Here is an 18,308-nt window from a genome sequence, read left to right on the forward strand (position 1 = left end):
GATGCTGAGTGAAAGAAACCAGACATGAGAGAGGACATATGGCATGATTTTCTTCACACAAAACTAGGACAGAGGAGTCTAATGGGCAGCAACGGAAAGCAGACCAGGGGCTCCCCCAGAGTCAGGACAGGATGTGCTGGCTGGGGACAGGTCATGGGGATCTTCTGGGGTACCAGAAATGCTCCACAAAATGATCATGACAGCCACAGGGGAGTGTACACTTGTCAAAACTCAAATTGTACAACGAAAATGGGTGCATTATTTTATGTAAAACATACCTCACTATGTGTGCTAAGTTGCTTCAGCTGTGACTGCATGGACCATAGCATGTCAGGCTCCTCGTCCACGGGATTCTCCAGGTAAAAATACTGGAGTAGGTTGCCATGCCCTCCTCTAGGGGATCTTCCTGACCTGGGGGTCAAACTCATCTCTTATATCCTCTGCATTGGCAGGTGGATTCTTTACCACTAGCACCACCTGGGAAGCCCCATATCTCAATAAAGTTGTCTTTTAAAGTCTGTTCAGAATTTTTTTTTTTTTTTTAAAGAGCTGTTGTTCAGTCACTCATTTGTGTCCAACTCTTTGCAACCCCATGGAATGCAGCATGGCAGACTTCCCTGTCCTTCATCATCTCCCAGAGCTTGCTCAAACTCATGTTCATTGAGTCAGTGATGCCATCCAGCCATCTAGTCCTCTGTCGTCCCCTTCTCCTCCTGCCTTCAATCGTTCCCAGCATCATGGTCTTTTCCAATGAGTCAGTTCTTTGCATCAGGCGGACAAAGTATTGGAGCTTCCGCATCAGTCCTTCCAATGAATATTCAGGACTAATTTCCTTAAGGATTGATCTCCTTGTAGACCAAGGGACTCTTAAGAGTCTTCTCCAACACCACAGCTCAAAAGCAACAATTCTTCGGTGATTAGCCTTCTTTATGGTCCAACTTTCACACCGATATATGATTACTGGAAAAACCACAGCTTTGACTATACAGACCTTTGTTGGCAAAGTAATATCTCTGCTTTTTAATATATTGTCTAGGTTTGTCTTTGCTTCTCTTTCAAGGAATAAGCATCTTCTAATTTCAAGGCTGCAATCATCATCTGCAGGGATATTGGAGCCCCCAAAAATAAAGACTCTCACTGCTTCCATTGTTTCCTCATCTGTTTGCCATGGAGTGATGGGACTGGATGACATGATCTTAGTTTTTTGAATGCTGAGTTTTAAGCCAGCTTTTTCACTCTCCTCTTTCACCTTCATCAAGAGGCTCTTTAGTTCCTCTTTGCTTTCCGCCATGAGGATGGTGTTATTTGCATATCTGAGGTTACTGATATTTCTCCCAGCAATCTTGATTCCAGTTTATGCTTCATCCAGCCCAGCATTTTGCATTAGGTACTCTGCATATATAAGCAGGGTGACAATATACAATCTTGACATACTCCTTTCCCAATTTGGAACCAGTCCATTGTTCCACGTTTGGTTCTAACTGTTGATTCTTGACCTGCATACAGGTTTCTCAAGAGGCAGGTAAGGTGGTCTGGTATTCCCAATTATTTAAGAATCTTCCACAGTTTGTTGTGATCCACACAGCCAAAGGCTTTAGTGTAGTCAATAAAGCAGAAGCAGATGTTTTTCTGGAATTCTCTTGCTTTTTCTATGATGCAGTGGATGTTGGCAATTTGATCTCTGGTTCCTTTGTCTTTTCCAAATCCAGCTTGTACATCTGGAAGTTCTCAGTTCATGTACTGTTGAAGCCAGGTTTAGAGGATTTTGAGCATTACTTTGGTAGCATGTGAGATGACTGCAATTGTGCGATAGTTTGAACATTCTTTGGCATTGCCCTTCTTTGGGATTGGAATGAAAACTGACTTTTTCCAGTCCTGTGGCCACTGCTGAGTTTTCCAAATTTGCTGTCACATTGAGTGCGGCACTTTCACAGCATCATCTTTTAGGATTTGAAATAGCTCAGCTGGAATTTCATCACCTCCACTAGCTTTGTTCATAGTAAAGCTTCCTAAGGCCCATGTGTTTTCACACTCCAGGATGTCTGACTCTAGGTGAGTAGCCACACCATCGTGGTTATGCAAGTCAATGAAATCTTTTCTGTATAGTTCTTCTGTGTATTCTTGCCAATTCTTCTTAATATCTTCTGTTTTTGTTAGGTCCACACCATTTCAGTCCTTTATTGTGCCCATCTTTCCATGAAATGCTCCCTTAGTATCTCTAATTCTCTTGAAGAGATCTCTAGTCTTTCTCATTCTATTGTTTTCCTCTATTTCTTTGCATTGATCACTTAGGAAGGCTTTCTTATCTCTCCTTGCTATTCTTTGGAACTCTACATTCAGATGGATATATTTCTTTTTCTCCCTTGTCTTTAGCTTCTCTTCTTTTCTCTGCTATTTGTAAGGCCTCCTCAGACAACCATTTCGCCTTTCTTTTTCTTGGGGATGGTTTTGATCTCTGCCTCTGTACAATGTTACAAACTTCTATCCATAGTTCTTCAGGCACTCTATCAGATCTAATCCCTTGAATCTGTTTGTCACTTCCACTGTATAACATAAGGGATTTGATTTAGGTCACACCTGAATGGTCTAATGGTTTTCACTACTTTATTCAATTTAAGTCTGAATTTTGCAATAAGGAGTTCATGATCTGAGCCACAGACAGCTCCTGGTCTCTTTTTTGCTGACTGTATAGAGCTTCCCCATCTTCAGCTGCAAAGAATATAATCAACCTGACTTCATATCTACCATCTGGTGACATCCATGAGTAGAGTTGTCTCATGTTGTTGGAAAAGGGTGTTTGCTTTTTAAAAGAGAGAACTAAAGGAAGTCAGCAGTGACTGAAACAATACCCAGCAGGGTGGGCTCTAAATTCTCTGTCTGCTCAGTGAAGCAGCTAGCATCAAGCGAAGAAGCAAAAGGTGAGAGTTCTAAATCAACTTTTAAAATGTACCCTGTATTATTTGACACATATAAAAGAATACAACATTTAGATAAGTTATGAAACATGATAGTAAGATTAGCAATCCTAAACCCACCCACTTAATCAGTTAAAACTTTCCAAACACCACAGAAACTAGCCACATCTTCCTCTCCACTCAGAAGTAACCACTATCCTGAACTTAGTATTGATTCCAACTCAACCTTTCTATGGAATATGAACACTGAGAACATACCCAGCAGGATAAGGACTGCATTTCTCAGTCTTCATGCAGAAAGGCATGGCTCCAAGGTTGACTTCCAGCCAATGGGGACCAGAGGGAAGGTATGTGGGTGACTTCCGGGAAGTGTCCTTAGAAGGTGACTTGCCCTTTTCCTTCCTTCTCCCCATTCTTGCTTGTGGAGAGCAGAGGGGACAGCTGGCGCTGCAACAGTCACACTGGAGTACAAGCTACATGACTGCCAGGTGTGAGCGATGCCAGGGTCCCTGAGGACCACAGAGCCAGTGCAGCAGCCTTGACTGCCTATGTTTCCTCAGAGAAAGAGGTTTCTGTTTTGTTTAAACCAAACTTGTTCATTGCAGAATCTTATACAACTAACACAGGCTGCACTGTTAGCACAGCCATGATCCCAGCTACCTCCAGCACCAAACACTGTCAGTGGTCTAAGAAATCTAAGGAGAGGATTTCTCCACTCGATAGTTTAATGCTGATGGTTTTCAATAACCACACATGGTGTTTACTCAGCACCCACAAGGCACCACACTGAGCATAACACAAAGCAAGGAAAACAGACCGGAGCTGGCCCTTAAAGAGCTGCTACTCTCAGCGAGTCACGGGGTCAGAAGAAGAAAAACAGTTTCCTCAAAATTAGAGAAATGCTTCCTCTATCAGCAAACCAGTAACTCTTAATGCAGTATAGAGGGTGAAATCTGTGTGCTAAACTGACAGAGAAATGGGAGAGAGAGAAACAGGAGATTCCTCCCCTTTTATTTCTCGGTGGGAACAGGGAGGCCGTCCACAGCACCTCCATTTACAGTCTCTTCTAGATCCACTTCCACCACCCCCCACCCCTACTTCTAGATGCTTCCGCAGACCTGTCTCCTCCATAAGGCCTGGCCTGAGACCAGCACCCTGGGGGCTTCCTTTGTTCTTAAATCCCGAAAGCTCTTACCATTCACACCATACAAGATGGCATGGGTTAGCAAGGCCTGTCCTCTACTTCCACAGCTGTCGGGCCCAGAGGACGCAGGAGGCCTCAATGACTGGCTACCTGGGCAGCACACCCGGCCCCCTGCCTTAAGTTGAGGCTATCACCCGGCACTTTTCAATTCTCAATCACATGTCCACCACCATTTATTTATTTAACAAATGTTTCCAGAACACTTGCTAAGTCAGAGCCTTGGGCCATAGATTAAAAACAAAAACAAAACCCTCTAAACTCAAGGAACTCACAGTTTAATTGGTTTCAGCCCTGTGTGGTGGCAAGCAGGGGACTAAGGGAGGCAAGGGGCGCCCCAGGCCCAGTCAGGATGGAGGCATTTGGAAGGGAGTTACACCTGCCCCATTCAGCACAACCCCAGGGTGTCTTCTCTAATTCCCCATGCAGCACCTGCTCGGATGGTACAAATAATTTTAATATCAGTCTAAGAATTATACGGTCAAAAGGGTAATACAGCCTCATGAATAATTAGACGATGCATCTCCAAGTACCAAGTCCCTGTGATTTTGACTGTCCTCCGTCAGGGTGATGACCTTCTTCTCAGGTCGTCTGATACTCCCATCCCATGGTGCAGCCACTCTGACCATCACATGGGTTCACGTCCATGTGGCTTCGCTTTAGCCTGGACGTTCGGGTCCATCCTGTCTAGTCAGGGCAGCATCGTGCCCCAGGTTCAGTTAGGCCCCTCCCGCTCTCTGAAGTGCCCTTCACCTTGTCCGTCCCACCAGCCTCCCCTGGGCTGACCTCACAGCACTGCTGTGATCCCCTAACCGCCTTTCCTACTGGACAGGGGGGCTGGAGGGAGTGACCAGCCACACCTCAATCGACCCATCCCCGGGGTCCCACACAATCCCTGGCACCCAGTGGGCATTCGTCAGTAAATGCTTGTTCAGGGACCTAGGACAATCAAGGCTAAGTTTCTGTTACTAAACAGGCCAGAGGGAAAACAGACTGAGAAAGAACACACTTTCTCTCTCAGGAGTTCTAATGAAATGTCAAAGCCTTTCACCAAACTCAGACATTTACATCCTATTTTAAGAAGAGACAATTGAAGCTGTAGGGCAGTCTTCAAAAAAGCCTAAACTGTTTATTGAAGACAGTAGGCGGGGGCTGGGGGCGGGGGGAGGATATTTAAGCCTAAGAAAAATGATTATCGTATAAAATTCATACTGATCGTACCTGTATCTCAAAGCTACCTTCATTCTTGTCTCTTCAGGAGGAAAGAAGAAAAGTCCGCTTAGAATGAATGAATCAATCAAGCTTTTATCAGGACTTAACCTTTGGGACTCTGTTAGGCTCTGTGCATAGACACACACACTGACTCCTGCTTTGAAGCTGAACAAAAGGAAACCAAATTGAGAAGAGAGAATGTCAGAGTTCCTCTCGCATCCTGATCTGACTTCTCCTGAGCTCATCCCGACTTTCTTTTAAGCCCTGACAACACTGGTTTATTCTCACACCAGGTGACACCATGCTTCCCCTCCCACCACTTTCACAAAGCCTTCTCTGACTTCTTGAGCCCACATTAATTTTTCTCTTTTCTATATTCCTGTGGAGTTTCTTGTCTGTATAATTAATTTTGGCATTAAATCACAATGTCTTATATTATTATCTTTTTCTTAAGAGTTTATCTTATCTCTCTTAGAGAGCCTGTAAGAATCTTAAAGATCATGTTTTGAATCTCTCATGACACTGAACTGAGCTTATAGTTGTTGTTGTTGTTAGTCCCTCAGTCGTGTCCGACTCTTTGCGACCCCAGATGCCTCTGTCCATGGGATTTCCCAGGCAAGAATACTGGAGTGGGTTGTCATTTCCTTCTCTAGGGGATCTTCCCCCCCTGGGCTCGAACCTGTGTCTTCTGCACTGCAGGCAGATTCTTTACCACTGAGCCACTGGGAAGCACTTCTCATCTGTGATCTACCGTAAATCTTTCTACTTGTGCCCAGAACCAACTCCACATTCTTTCCCAACTTTCCCAGGAAACATATATTATTACTTCATTTTCCTTGTATATTCAAACTACCCCCCTCTCAAATAGTCTCCCAACGCCTTTTAAATATGCTCAAGAGTCTCACCGTAGTTGCTTGATAAACACTGACGACCTGAACTGGTCCCAATCTGGTGGGTCTCCATGTTCTCTTTGCTGATAATGGCATTTGCTAACACCTCAAGGTCAACCACAGATATCAAAAGAGGAACGAGTGGGACACCTGCCACCAAGCAGGAGGGCGGGCAAGAGGTGATGATCTGTGAGCACTGGGCTCCCAGGGGTGGTCTTGGAAAAGCCACCCTCCTCCAGACGTGAGCGTTTTGGGGCTAAGCCCAGAAAATCCCATTTTCTAGGCTTGGGCTCAGAGATGGAATGTCCTTAAAAAGCCAAGAAATGGGAAGGAAAGGCTGCCCAAGCTCCAGATGTAAAATCGGCAGGAACACACATGAATGGAGGCCATAAATCCCTCCCAGGACTCAGACAATGCCTCGGTGATAAGCATGCAGATTGCACACCTAGTTCAGCAACTCCCCTGAGTTTGCTTGTAATTAAGGGGGTTAGAAAGGTAAAAAAAATATATAAACCCAATTAATCATTTAAATATTTAAAGTCAGATTTTTTTCCTCACTCCAGGATTAGTATATTTCATAACGCCAACAGCAGACAGCCCTGGTTTTTACTGGGGTTCATTTTAGAGCATGTTTAAACTAGTCAGATTGAGTGATGCTTCCAGCAACTAATCGCATGTCAAATAAAAGATATTTTATGTAATAAATTACCGCTACAAGTAATTCAAATGTCATTTATCAGTTTTATTATCAGTCAGGCAAAGTCTTGTTTCTCTATATTAATCAAAATCAAGCTTTTTTTTTTTTTTTTGGAGTAGTTTTGACACCTCTTGGCAAAAGTACAGAAGTGGAGAGGGAGAGTCACCCCCGAGCTGAGAGGAGCAGGGTAACGGTACAAGAAGAGTGAAGCTCAACACTGACAACTAAAAACTCCAGGTATTTAAAATTACCATTACCATTGTTTTTATACTAGTGTCAAAGCAGGAAGGAGTCTGTCTCTAAGAAGATGTATTTTATTTTTAGGGCTGGGAGACTCTTAAAAATACTCCTACCTAAATACCTAAATGGAGCAACGCTTTTTCTCAGAGAGATCTGGGCAGGAGACTGATTGAAATGACTGAATGGCCCCCCCACCCCCATTCTTCTGCTCCTCTCAGAGAGGCGAGCGTTTTAACCCTTTGTGTCCACTGAAAGTAGGCAAATGTATGATGTTTTAGGCCAATGCTGTGACTCACAGAATAATCTGTTCTGAGCAAGAAGTTGCCAAGTAGCCAGGAGACTGGCTCGGTATTAAGTCACGAAGGGAACAGCTGGAACAGAACAGATGTGCATCTTAGAGAATTCTCCACCCCAGCTGCCACTACCCATCCTCAACAAATCCCACCAAACCCTGGGCCCAGGGCCACAACTGGAAAAAAAGTGCAGAGATTCAGGCTTTGATTTAAAAGAAACATGGAGTGTGTGTGTAGTGACCCAAGGCAACACAATGGATTGACAAGAACGTTAGCCAGGAAGAATGGAGTCCCAGGCTGACGAGTGAATCCCACTGACTCAGCAGCCCCGGGATACGGTTCAGCACTGAGCACTGGTTCTCTGGTCTGAGTGGTTTGTGAGACCAGGTGACCAAGGATGAGATCAACTGGAGTTCATGGAACCTGGTCTCACTGCCCAGCCTTATCCAGGGAGCAAAGGAAAGGCAACGTCTAAATGAGACCTGTAACACACAAAGCGGATTCTAACCCACTGCCTGGCCCTGTGCTGTCTATACGAATGACTGCACCTCCCTGTCTATGGGAAAGACGGCAAAGTGGTTCCAGGTCATGTGGTAGGGGTCAAAACGAGTCTGGCATTTGAAACTGTGCATTTTAAAATTGGATATCTAACACTTTAAAAGCATGTTTTGAAAACATTAAAACTTCTGAGATAGACAAGTATTGAAGAGGCATTTTGAAAGACAGCAAATCCAAGGCTGAGGTCTTCACACAAAACTGAGCAATTTTCCATTGATTTGGAGTCAATTTTAACCTTTTTAGATTTTTCATAAGTGACTTAAAGATGGGGTTCTGCCTCTATTTTGGAAGTGTATATTTACTACTAGCTTAAAGAATCTTTATTCCTAAACACGGTTTTCATTTAACAACAACAAAAACCTCTCATGGGCCCTGTTCTCATGTAACAATTAAAAGTTGCATTCAAAAAGGACCTTCACATTTAACCTGAAATTCTCTCACAGACTGCCACTACGTAAATACATGTGGTATAGCCAGGACAAGGAAGGAAGGAAGGAAGAAAAGGGGTGGGGAGGAGACGGCTAGCTTAAACATGCTAATATTAACTTTAAAAGATAAAACTAGGAGACGAGTTATTTCAGTGACCAAACAAGAATGTACCCATGAATTAGATGTTTATGTTCTCATTAGCAAAACGGTAACATGGGCTTCCCTAGTGGCTCAGATGGTAAAGAATCTGCCTGCAATGCAGGAGACCCGCGTTCGATCCCTATGTTGGGAAGACTCCTTGGAGAAGGGAACGGCAACCAATTCCAGTATTCTTGCCTGAAAAATCCAATAGACAGAGGAGCCTGGTGAGCTATAGCCCATGGGGTCATAAAAGAGTTGGACACTATTGAGCAACTAACACTTCAACATGCAAAATGTACTAATATAAGAAAATGAAAACACAACCAATAAATACTTTTACAGATTCTTGCTCAAAACCAAAATACTTGAAACAAAACAAGAAACTCATTTATTCTTGTCTCTTGTGTCTTAAACCTTTGTCACATACTTACAAGTTTGTCTAGAGAAGAACTGGGTATGTCACACTTTTTTAGAAAAACCCAAGAGCCATCCCCTATGCCCAGTCTCCCCTGGCTTGCTGAGTCTGAGAGACGTGAAGCACTACCCTTTGGCCAGAGTACTGAATCCCAGTCAAGGTTAAAGCAGGAGCTTGAGCAGGTGACTTACTGTATGGCTGCGAAATGAGGTGAGGGGGCTGGACAGGAACCACCTGTGTGGCTGGGCCCAAGGACGCAGGCTCATCGGCAGCCGTGCCTGACTGTTGGAAAGCCAAATCGATCTCTTCATCTGTCAGCCCTGGGGGAGAAGAGGACATAATTGCAGGTGAGTGCCTTTTGCCACTGTCCATGGCTGCAAGAAAATCTTCATTTGAGAAAAGACCTTGGAGTCACAGGACGCCTAGCATCCTGCTAAGTTGCTTCCCCGATTTCGGATTCTCCGGAACCTCTCTCGGCTGCAATTTAACCTTAAGCGACAGAATATTAGCCTCAACACTGCTTCCAAATGTGGCTCATTCAATTTCCTTAATTTATCCTTGAGTTTATTGCTGCTTTTGAAGTCGCTCCGTACTGCAATTCTCCATTCTTCCCCCGAAATCAGATACCATCAACTGCAAATGTGGCTCATTTTAATCTGTAATGGTGTTAAAAAAAGAGGGGAAAAAACTAACAATAATGCATGAAAACAGACAGGGAAACAAAAAACTAATTATTGGGTGAGACGACTAATTAGTCTAGATCGTTTCTGAAGACGGGAATAATTTGCTTTATTTTATGACAAATGCAGAAATAAAAAGAAAAATCAGGACTGACTGTGATTAGTATGAATGGGATATAGAATGTAAAGAAGAAAATAAAACAAGAAAACAGATCAAAACAAGGCCAGGCCCAAACTTTCAGATGATTATTACTCTAGCCTATCACAAGCTGCCTATATCGCCTTTGGCTAGTTTTTCTTTTTCCTTTAAAAAAAAAAAAATCCTCTCAACACTCTAAACCACAGTGCACTTGGGACATGAGGAAATAGCAGGGCGCCATCTGCAGTGGCTATGACACGTGGAGAGGATTTGCCCATGGAAGAATAAAAGGCAACTGAAAAACCCATGAAGACCACACTTCCAGTGGGCGCACAGCTGGGATATTTCAACAGGTCAGAGGCAGATGGGGGATGCTGGCTCTCGGGGAAGAGACGAGGGCCCCTACCTATTGATCGAGAGCTTCAGGATTGTCAAGAGTGGCACAGAGGTGTGAGATCATTCCACAGGGCAGTCAGGGAAGCGATCCTGCACACAGAAGTACTGCAGGCACTGAGAGTAGGAGAAGCAGGTGAGAGGCCACTGCTAGTCTGCAAAGCACTCTGGCTGTTCTGGGAATGCCGGCATCCAGCCCAGCCGCCACACAGAGCTTTTAAACTCGAGCCGAGAGTGCGTCCACATCTGCTCAGCAGCTCCCCATTAGAGGCCCTCAGCATGGTCTATCTGCCCCTGGGGGTAGATGAAATACAAGGAGGTTCTAAGGATCAGCATCTTCCAAAGTGTGGGGCCCTGCGCTCTGTGCCAAGGGGCTAATAGCCAGAGCATATTAATGCTCAAGTGCTGCCCAAGCTCAGCGCTGCCCTGCATCATGCTGGCAAGCGAGCTGGCTGCAGCTGCCCCTCAAACTCCTCACACCCCACCACAAGTGGTCAAGGGAGAATACCTGGATGACTCTAAATGGCCCTGGGCCATCTCTCCTCTCTGCACTGAGCACTTGAAGTTCCTCCCCATTTAACACTGCATCCCCTGTCCTCTTCACCCCGGCACGCCAGCCAGTATGGGCCAGGTCACTCCTTCACGGCGTCCCAGGGCTGCTGGGTCCCCCAAGTAAGTGCAGTGTCCTCTCAATAGGCTGACATCAGGGGCAGAAGAGAGGCTGGCAGGGGGCAAAGGAACCATTCACTGGCGCTTATTATTGTTGTTCAGTCATTCAGTCGTATCTAACTCTTTGCAACCCCATGGACTGTATATAGCCTGCCAGGCTCCGTGGTCTCCTCTGCCCATGGAATTTTCCAGGCAAGAATGCTGGAGTGGGTTGCCTTTCCTTTCTTCAGGGGCTCTTCCAGACCTAGGGATCAAACCTGGGTCTCCTGCATTAAGGACAGATTCTTTACTGTCTGAGCCACCAGGGAAGGCCATGGCACCTTCAAATACAAGAGTTGAATTTAAGTATGTGGCGCCAGGCAGGGGACATTCCTCCTCCCTAAGGCCTCAGCTTGTTGAAAAAAGCATTTTCCTGTGCGGCAGCCTCCCAAGGACAGGGGCAGGACAGACGGACAAGCCGGGCAAACACAGAGAACACGCTTCCCTGAGCCAAGTGCCTCCCAGGCTCCAGCCCAGGTGCTGACTGCCCGTCTGTCCTTCCAGGTAGGAGGGGAGCCCCATTCCGAGTTCTAGTAGGAAGAGCATGGTTTCACCCCCATCATCAACAGTTTCACCCCCATTATCAGCCACAAGAGGAGACAGGGCGCCTGTGGCATCAGCACGAGTGGCTGGTCACTGGCTCACAATGGGACTTTATAAACCTGGTGGTTCGTGAGCCCTGTCAGTCGCTGGCTGCAAATGAGGGTAATTCTCCCAAAAGGAGCATTCGGTTGCATTCTCATTTTCCCTTTCGGCTCTTTCAAATATAAACAAGTACGATAATGTTTAGCACTGGGGAAATATAGGGCAAGTTACAGGCTGTGCTGTGGCACTGGGAGCTGGGGCCGGTTAAAGGGACAGGACTCCCTGCCCGTGGACCTGCCCTCTGGCCTGGAGCTCTGACGAAGCCTATTTTCCTAATAAAACATGTTCCCTGCGTTATTGCAGCCAAGCCCACAAGAGCGGCCACGGCTTAAAGGGCATCAGCACTTCCTTCCAAGCTCTTGTTTCACAGAGACCTTATCATGTGATGCATCACATTTACATTGGCTGGAGTTCTGATATCCCCAGTTCTCTGGAGAAGCAGGCTTTTGATTTAGTTACAGAAAATGAATTATTTTTCTTCTTCTTTTTTTTTTTTTTAAAGAAGCATTTTGACAATCTCAACAAACAATATAATTTCAGAGCTGGGCCATCATCCGAACCACCGACCTTATTTGACAGATTTTTAAAAAAAAGACAAAAGAACTGAGGTTTAAGGAGGGTGAACACTATGCCTCAAATCCTAGTAGTAAAAGCCTGGTGATAGCAGATGAAACCCCAGGCTCTCCGTCTCCAGCCTGGTGACTTCCCATGACGGCACAGAGTTATAGCACATCAAAAGGCAGACTCCAAAATGATGCCTGAAGCCTTCAATCTTGTTAAAATATAAGGACTGACCTATCTTCCCCCACTCCCCTCACTGGCACTCTGTCTATGCTGTTCAGTCACTAAGTCGTGCCCAACTCTTTGAGACCCCAGGGACTGCAGCATGCCAGGTTCCTCTGGCCTCCACTATCTCCCAGACTTCACTCAAATTCATGTCCATTGAGTCGATCATGCCATTCAACCATCTCATCCTCTGCCGCCTGCTTCTCCTCCTGCTCTCAATCTTTCCCAGCATCAGGGTCAGGTAACAGCCAATGAATGCGGCTATACCAAAATGACACGGGAACTTAACGCCTGGATCTTACTTGCAAATGTCACCTGGACAATTTTTTGAACACCACCAAGTGACAAGGGTAGAACGACCTCATCTCCTCATATTCTAATCAAATAAATCCAAGGCCTCTCACAGGCTGGTGCCTACGCTTCCCTTAGTGCCTCTCCTCTGGAGTGTCTGCCAGCTTAGGGAAGACTGACTCTACAGAACTCAAGTGATTCATCAGGGACTCAGAGAGCTGGAGGTGAGGTGGAGTGTTACTCCTCTCCGAACGCAGCACTTACCTACCCTGTCACCAGCCCTGGTGCTGAAAGGATCATGCCCTTACAGACGGATGGGGCATTGCCCAGGGGCCACACAGAAGACATCCCGGATTCCACCCACCCTCACTGAGACAAACAGTGGAGAGATTAGATAGAGACCGTGCAGAATCCAAAAGGTTAAAAGGAATAATAAAGGAAACTGCCAATTGTAAGTGAATTATATTTGGCTCTGAAAGCTGAGGCACAGGCTATATTATAAAAGGCATCTCTTTGCGTTGTTTACCATCACCCTGACTAATGCAGACCTTTTTTTTTTTGTTTTAAATAATCTCATGCAAATTAGACACACACACTTCCTTCCAGTTGATTGCTATCTGCAAGGAGTAATCTAACTGCACAGGGACTGAGCAAGGGCTGAGCAGAGCAGACAGGAGAAAAGGGTGTCGCCGTCCTTTGGCAGGCAGACCTCCTCCCCCGTCACCCCACCTCAAGTCATCCTTTAGCTGCTGCCTTTGGAAGAATTCACCAATTTTAGGAAAGCCTAACATTTCCTTTCAGCTGGGGTGTCAATGACATGACCTAATATTGTTAGCATTTTGCATTTTGATGCTCTCTCAGGGTCTTCACCTCTGCTACCTGGCAATTTGAGGAGCTACCAGCTCCTCCCCCAGTCTGTGACATGACAATTAAACTATGTTATTGACAGAGAGCAAAACTAAGAAAGTCCTGCTCAGTAATCCCATCCCCTCACTAGCTTTACTTATGAGGAGGAGAAAGGGACACGAAGGTGAGCAGGCAGAGTGGGATGCCCGCCTCTTGTCATTTCACCTTTAAGACCCCAGCTGCCTGATCTGCAAAACTGTGCTGAATTCAGAGGGAGCCTGTCTCAGATGAAGAGGAGGGAGGGAGGATTTCTAGTCCTCTTGGGTTCGGTTGTCTGGAATCTACCTCCCAGAACGGTTCCCTTTCCCTGGAGAAGCCCCCGTGTAGGCGCTGTGCAGGGACTTCTCTTCCAACACTTTCTGCAGGGTGGGATTCTTTCAAAAGGACAGAACAAACAAGCTACATTCTGCTGGTTAATAAAGCTGCAGCAACTGAAGTCAATGGCCTCAAGGCTGCCACACCTGCTTATTTTTATCCCTTAGAAGATAAACAAAATTGTTTAAAGGTTTCTATTAAAATGCAAACAAAACCAAACCAGACTTTGTCAGAATAAGGATCTGCTGGGCACTGCCTGGCTCCGTGCAGGGGAAGCAGAGACAAGAGGACAGCAGACAGCACTGTTCTCTGTATCCTCAGGTCAAACAACCACGGGACAGCAGGGGTAGGGAACAGCTGGGAAATAAGCAAGGTGATGAACGACCGACAGCACCGTTCGGCCCAGCTCGAGTTTTATAATAAAAATGTGGAGTCTGACGGGGATCAGGGAACAGGGCCAGGGGTCCAATGGCCACGGGCAGCAGTTATGGGCTGGCCACTCGGCTGTCTCCCTCCCTCATCTCAGTCGTCTATTTACAGGACTTGGGAGATTCATCTGGGATGCGGGGGAACTGAGCAGGGTCACCTCTCTCGGAACACAACTAGTTATCTACCCAGGCACATCTGGGAGGAGATGAGGCAAAGAAGACAGCTGGCTAAAAATACTCCCCAAATTAAAAGAAAAATCAACTCTCTCAGAAAAGGTTAGGGGAGGAGACAGGGGGGAAAAAGTTTTTTTTTTTTTAATTTTATTAACATTTTGTTGGAATGGTGGAGTACAATAAGGACTCTCAGAGCCTCTAAAAGTCGTTGGATGACCTGTAGACCCCTATTTCCCAGTGCCTTGTATAAAATTGAATTTTTTAAACATAAATTACACGTAATGACGACACTGTAAAAACTAACAGTAATGGAAAGCTGTGCTGTATTTCATTAGCCTGTATTATTCCGTGCCACCTGATCCAGCCGGGCCTTGTTTATGAGTTAGTGTGTTAGCAGATGCCGATGGAAGCATTTGCTTCGACCTTGCTCTTCTCATTGGGGCATGAAATTACGACGGCAGCACCTTGATATTACAGCCATAAATACAGTAAACTGCAAATTTAAGCCAACGGCTCCTATTGTCTCTGAACATAAAGCTGATCGGTATTTATTTAAAAGGAGAACAAAAAAAATATTATATATCACCTTGTTTATGGGGCCTCCCCCACCCACTTTCTTATCCCCTCCCCCCAGCCCCCCAAACTAATTCACTTGGTTAAAATATTAAGCAAATAAGCCAAATGCTTTCTCCTCCGCTGATTAACACTTCCCAAATAGCAAAAAAACAGTTTCTGAGAAAACTAGCTTCAAACAGCATTACTCTGAATGGAAAGAGTTTTTATAAAAATTGATCTGATGGTGGGGCCAGTCTCCACTATTTTCATATTGATATGTAAATTCAAGAACAAGACACGACACTGTCACCTCTCCTTAAATAAGCAAAGTTTAAACAACAGGAGGAAAAGTTGCTGAGGATGCCCTGAAATTGAATGTCCTCAGTATCCTTCTAAAAATCGTTAGGCAGAAACGCTATTTCAAAAAGCAGCAAAACACTGCCTCCTGCCACCTATGGAAAGAAAGAAAGATATCTAAGCAAGAATATAACTCTCATCTCAACACAGAGAGCCAGGGACCTCTCATTAAAACTTGCACCAATCCCCTCCTTTATCCCAGTGAACCATAAAGACAATATATCCTTTAAATACATTAAATGTGCAAGAAAAATAAACACAAAGACAAAAGGACACTGGATATCACCCAGCCACGTCTCCGGGCATAAATCACTGAGTAAAAAGCCAGTGCACAAGGTACTGCGCCGCTAGCTCAGAGACTGAGGAGCCCGCCAGGCTTGGTCCACCGTCAGTCTAAGCAGAGAAGGCAGCTCTGCTTTCTTAATGTCCGTGAGAGAGGCTCTTTGTGCCGCTTAGAGAGTCAAAAGGGAAATATAAAAACTCAGCTAAGTTCAGAGGCTTCAAAGGACTAGTGGTGGAAATAGCAGAACCCCAGAAGGCAAGCTCCACAACCACTGCCAGTGAATCAGGCAGAAGGGTCATTTTAGCAGTGGAACTAAATGCAAGTTCTGGGGAGCAGTTTTATTCCAGATCAGACAGGTTGGGGTCATAGGAGCCAGAGCCCAGCACCATTGATGGCATGGCCAAATCAACCAAGATCAAAAGTTTCTGCACATTTACTTCTGTTACATTACTCTACAAGGTGGACGGACTCCCTTGGAGCACTAAATTATTTCAGCCACACCAGTCACTGAGCTTAAGCTCCTTCCGCATAAGGAGGAAACTTCCCTATAAAATTTATTGAGCTTCTCTGGGGAGTAGTATAACTGGTGAACAAGACAGACGTGAGCTGCCCCTCTGTGTAACACAAATTGAGATCTCGCATATGAAAGACTGGGAGGGTTTCCAATCAGCATCTATGATGTCTATTTTTAGATCCAGCGTCTAAAGGCTTTGCCTTTTTTTCCTCTTAATCCCTCTCTGCTAAATTAAAAACAAAAACAGAGGAGTTGCTTCTCATATATGATCATCAATTCCAAAGCCCGACAAACACTGCTGCTGGCTGTGCCGGACAGCGGTGTCTAACCCTGCAGGTTCCTGGCAACAGGCTGGGAAGCCAGCCCTTCCCACTGTGCATCGAACAAGTCCTGGGGAGGAACTACGTCTGAGGACTGAGGAGTAGGAATATCAGGGATCACTGTTACTTGAACGCCGAAGGCCAAGGAAGCCAGATGTATGTTTGTGCATAGATAGGAAAGCCAAGTTAATAAACACCTTTAATCTTACTCCTTTTAAAAGAGGCAGTGAAGTTTGTTTAAAGAAAAAGAAAACTTCACCTTTGACGACCAAAGTAATTCAGATCTGGAAGAAAAGCTGAAGTTCATCTAACCTGTTCTTTTCCTTTTCCTTTCCTTCTGTTTTACAGCTGGAGAGAATAGATCAGGGAGAGGGAGCACTGACCGACAGCCATGGTGAGACCCAGGGCAGAACCAGACGCTCAACACAGCGCTCTTCTTACTGCCCTGGAGGGATGGAGCAAGTGCAGCCTGATCTGCCTGCTCCCCAGCCTGCTACCTGACACAGTGCATTTTTAAACACGCAAACTCTTAGAACTAACCGTCTCAAAGATGAGGAAAACAAAAAGGATAAATGGAACATGGGGAAAACTAGATGAAGGGTGCATGGAACCTCTATGTTTAAAAAAAAAAGAATATAAGTATGCACACACACAAACACATCTGTTTAGTCATGTGTATAAGCATAAAATAAAGATAGATGAGAAACAGGTAATGTTGGTCCCAGGTGGAGAGGAGACTAGCTGGGGACATAGACTGAAGGCAGTCTTTTCACTGTATATCCTTATGAACTGTGTTCCATGTGAACATATTTCTGACTCAAAAGAATAAATTAATTTTTAAGAACAAAGAAAATATTTGGAGGGAAAAAGGAAACTTAATTGTGAACAAAATCACTTGGAATGAATATCCCCATTTTCTGGAAGAGAAAAGCCAAGGAAGAAGAAGGTGCAGAGATGTGCCCAGAAGCTCTGATTAGAATGACATTCACAGCATCTAATTTCTTGCTTAACCCATTGTGGCTGTAACGCCAGCAATCAAGTACAAGGTGGCTTTCTTTTTTTTTTAATTGTATTTTTCGAAAGGCAGGCATCTGTTCTATTTTGACACATCCTGGCTGCCCAAATGTTTCTTTCAGCTCTAAATATTTGCTTCACCAATGGAAATGTTTCCATCGCTGCAACAAAACAAACATTTGCTTTGGGATGGGAGGGATAGCCATACGCTGTTTCATATGTTACTGGAAACAGCCTGATTTGGGAAACAATTGTACTGTGGAGCACAAACCAAGGTGGAGACTTTTGTTCCTTAAAGAAAACGCTGTCACAAGAGTTCCATGTACCAAGGGTACACTCTGTTACTCAGCTGAATGCTACAGAAGTTCCATGTTCATGTGGGGTTTTCTTTTACATCTTGAATCATAAATATATGATCAGAAAGGTTTGTTATTTGCCATTCAACTTGCTTCCTAGAGTTTTAAATTACCATGCAGCTATCAGATTTTTTAAAGTCCTCACGTTAATCTGATATGAACACATTAAAACATGTTATGTTCTAATGGGTCAATACATTACTTTGTCACCACCTATTTGTGTAGCTCAAATGAATCTGGTATTGGTTGCTACTGTCAACATTATTAGTGTAGTTCCACACTACATTATTAGTGTAGTTCATTATTAGTGAAAAATATTAAGTACTCAACCATAAGTGACTTAGTATACACACACACACACACACACACACACACACACACACTTAACCATATCCATAAATATCTGAGTGTTTACTTTGCTACGCAATGTGTGAGAGAGGTGAGCTCACCTTT

At 44.8% G+C, this 18,308-nt stretch overlaps 1 protein-coding gene across 1 annotated transcript in view; it reads right to left on the reverse strand.

Moving 5' to 3' along the window:
• PEX14 (peroxisomal biogenesis factor 14) overlaps positions 1-18,308 on the reverse strand; it is a 136,472-nt gene that overhangs the window by 19,088 nt on the left and 99,076 nt on the right. The window contains exon 4 of the mRNA XM_065935776.1: positions 9,183-9,311. Within this exon, the coding sequence (XP_065791848.1) occupies positions 9,183-9,311 (129 nt within the window). The remainder of the gene's footprint in view (positions 1-9,182; positions 9,312-18,308) is intronic.

This window comes from Muntiacus reevesi, chromosome 5, assembly GCF_963930625.1.
Source record: "Muntiacus reevesi chromosome 5, mMunRee1.1, whole genome shotgun sequence".
Lineage (NCBI taxonomy): Eukaryota > Metazoa > Chordata > Mammalia > Artiodactyla > Cervidae > Muntiacus > Muntiacus reevesi.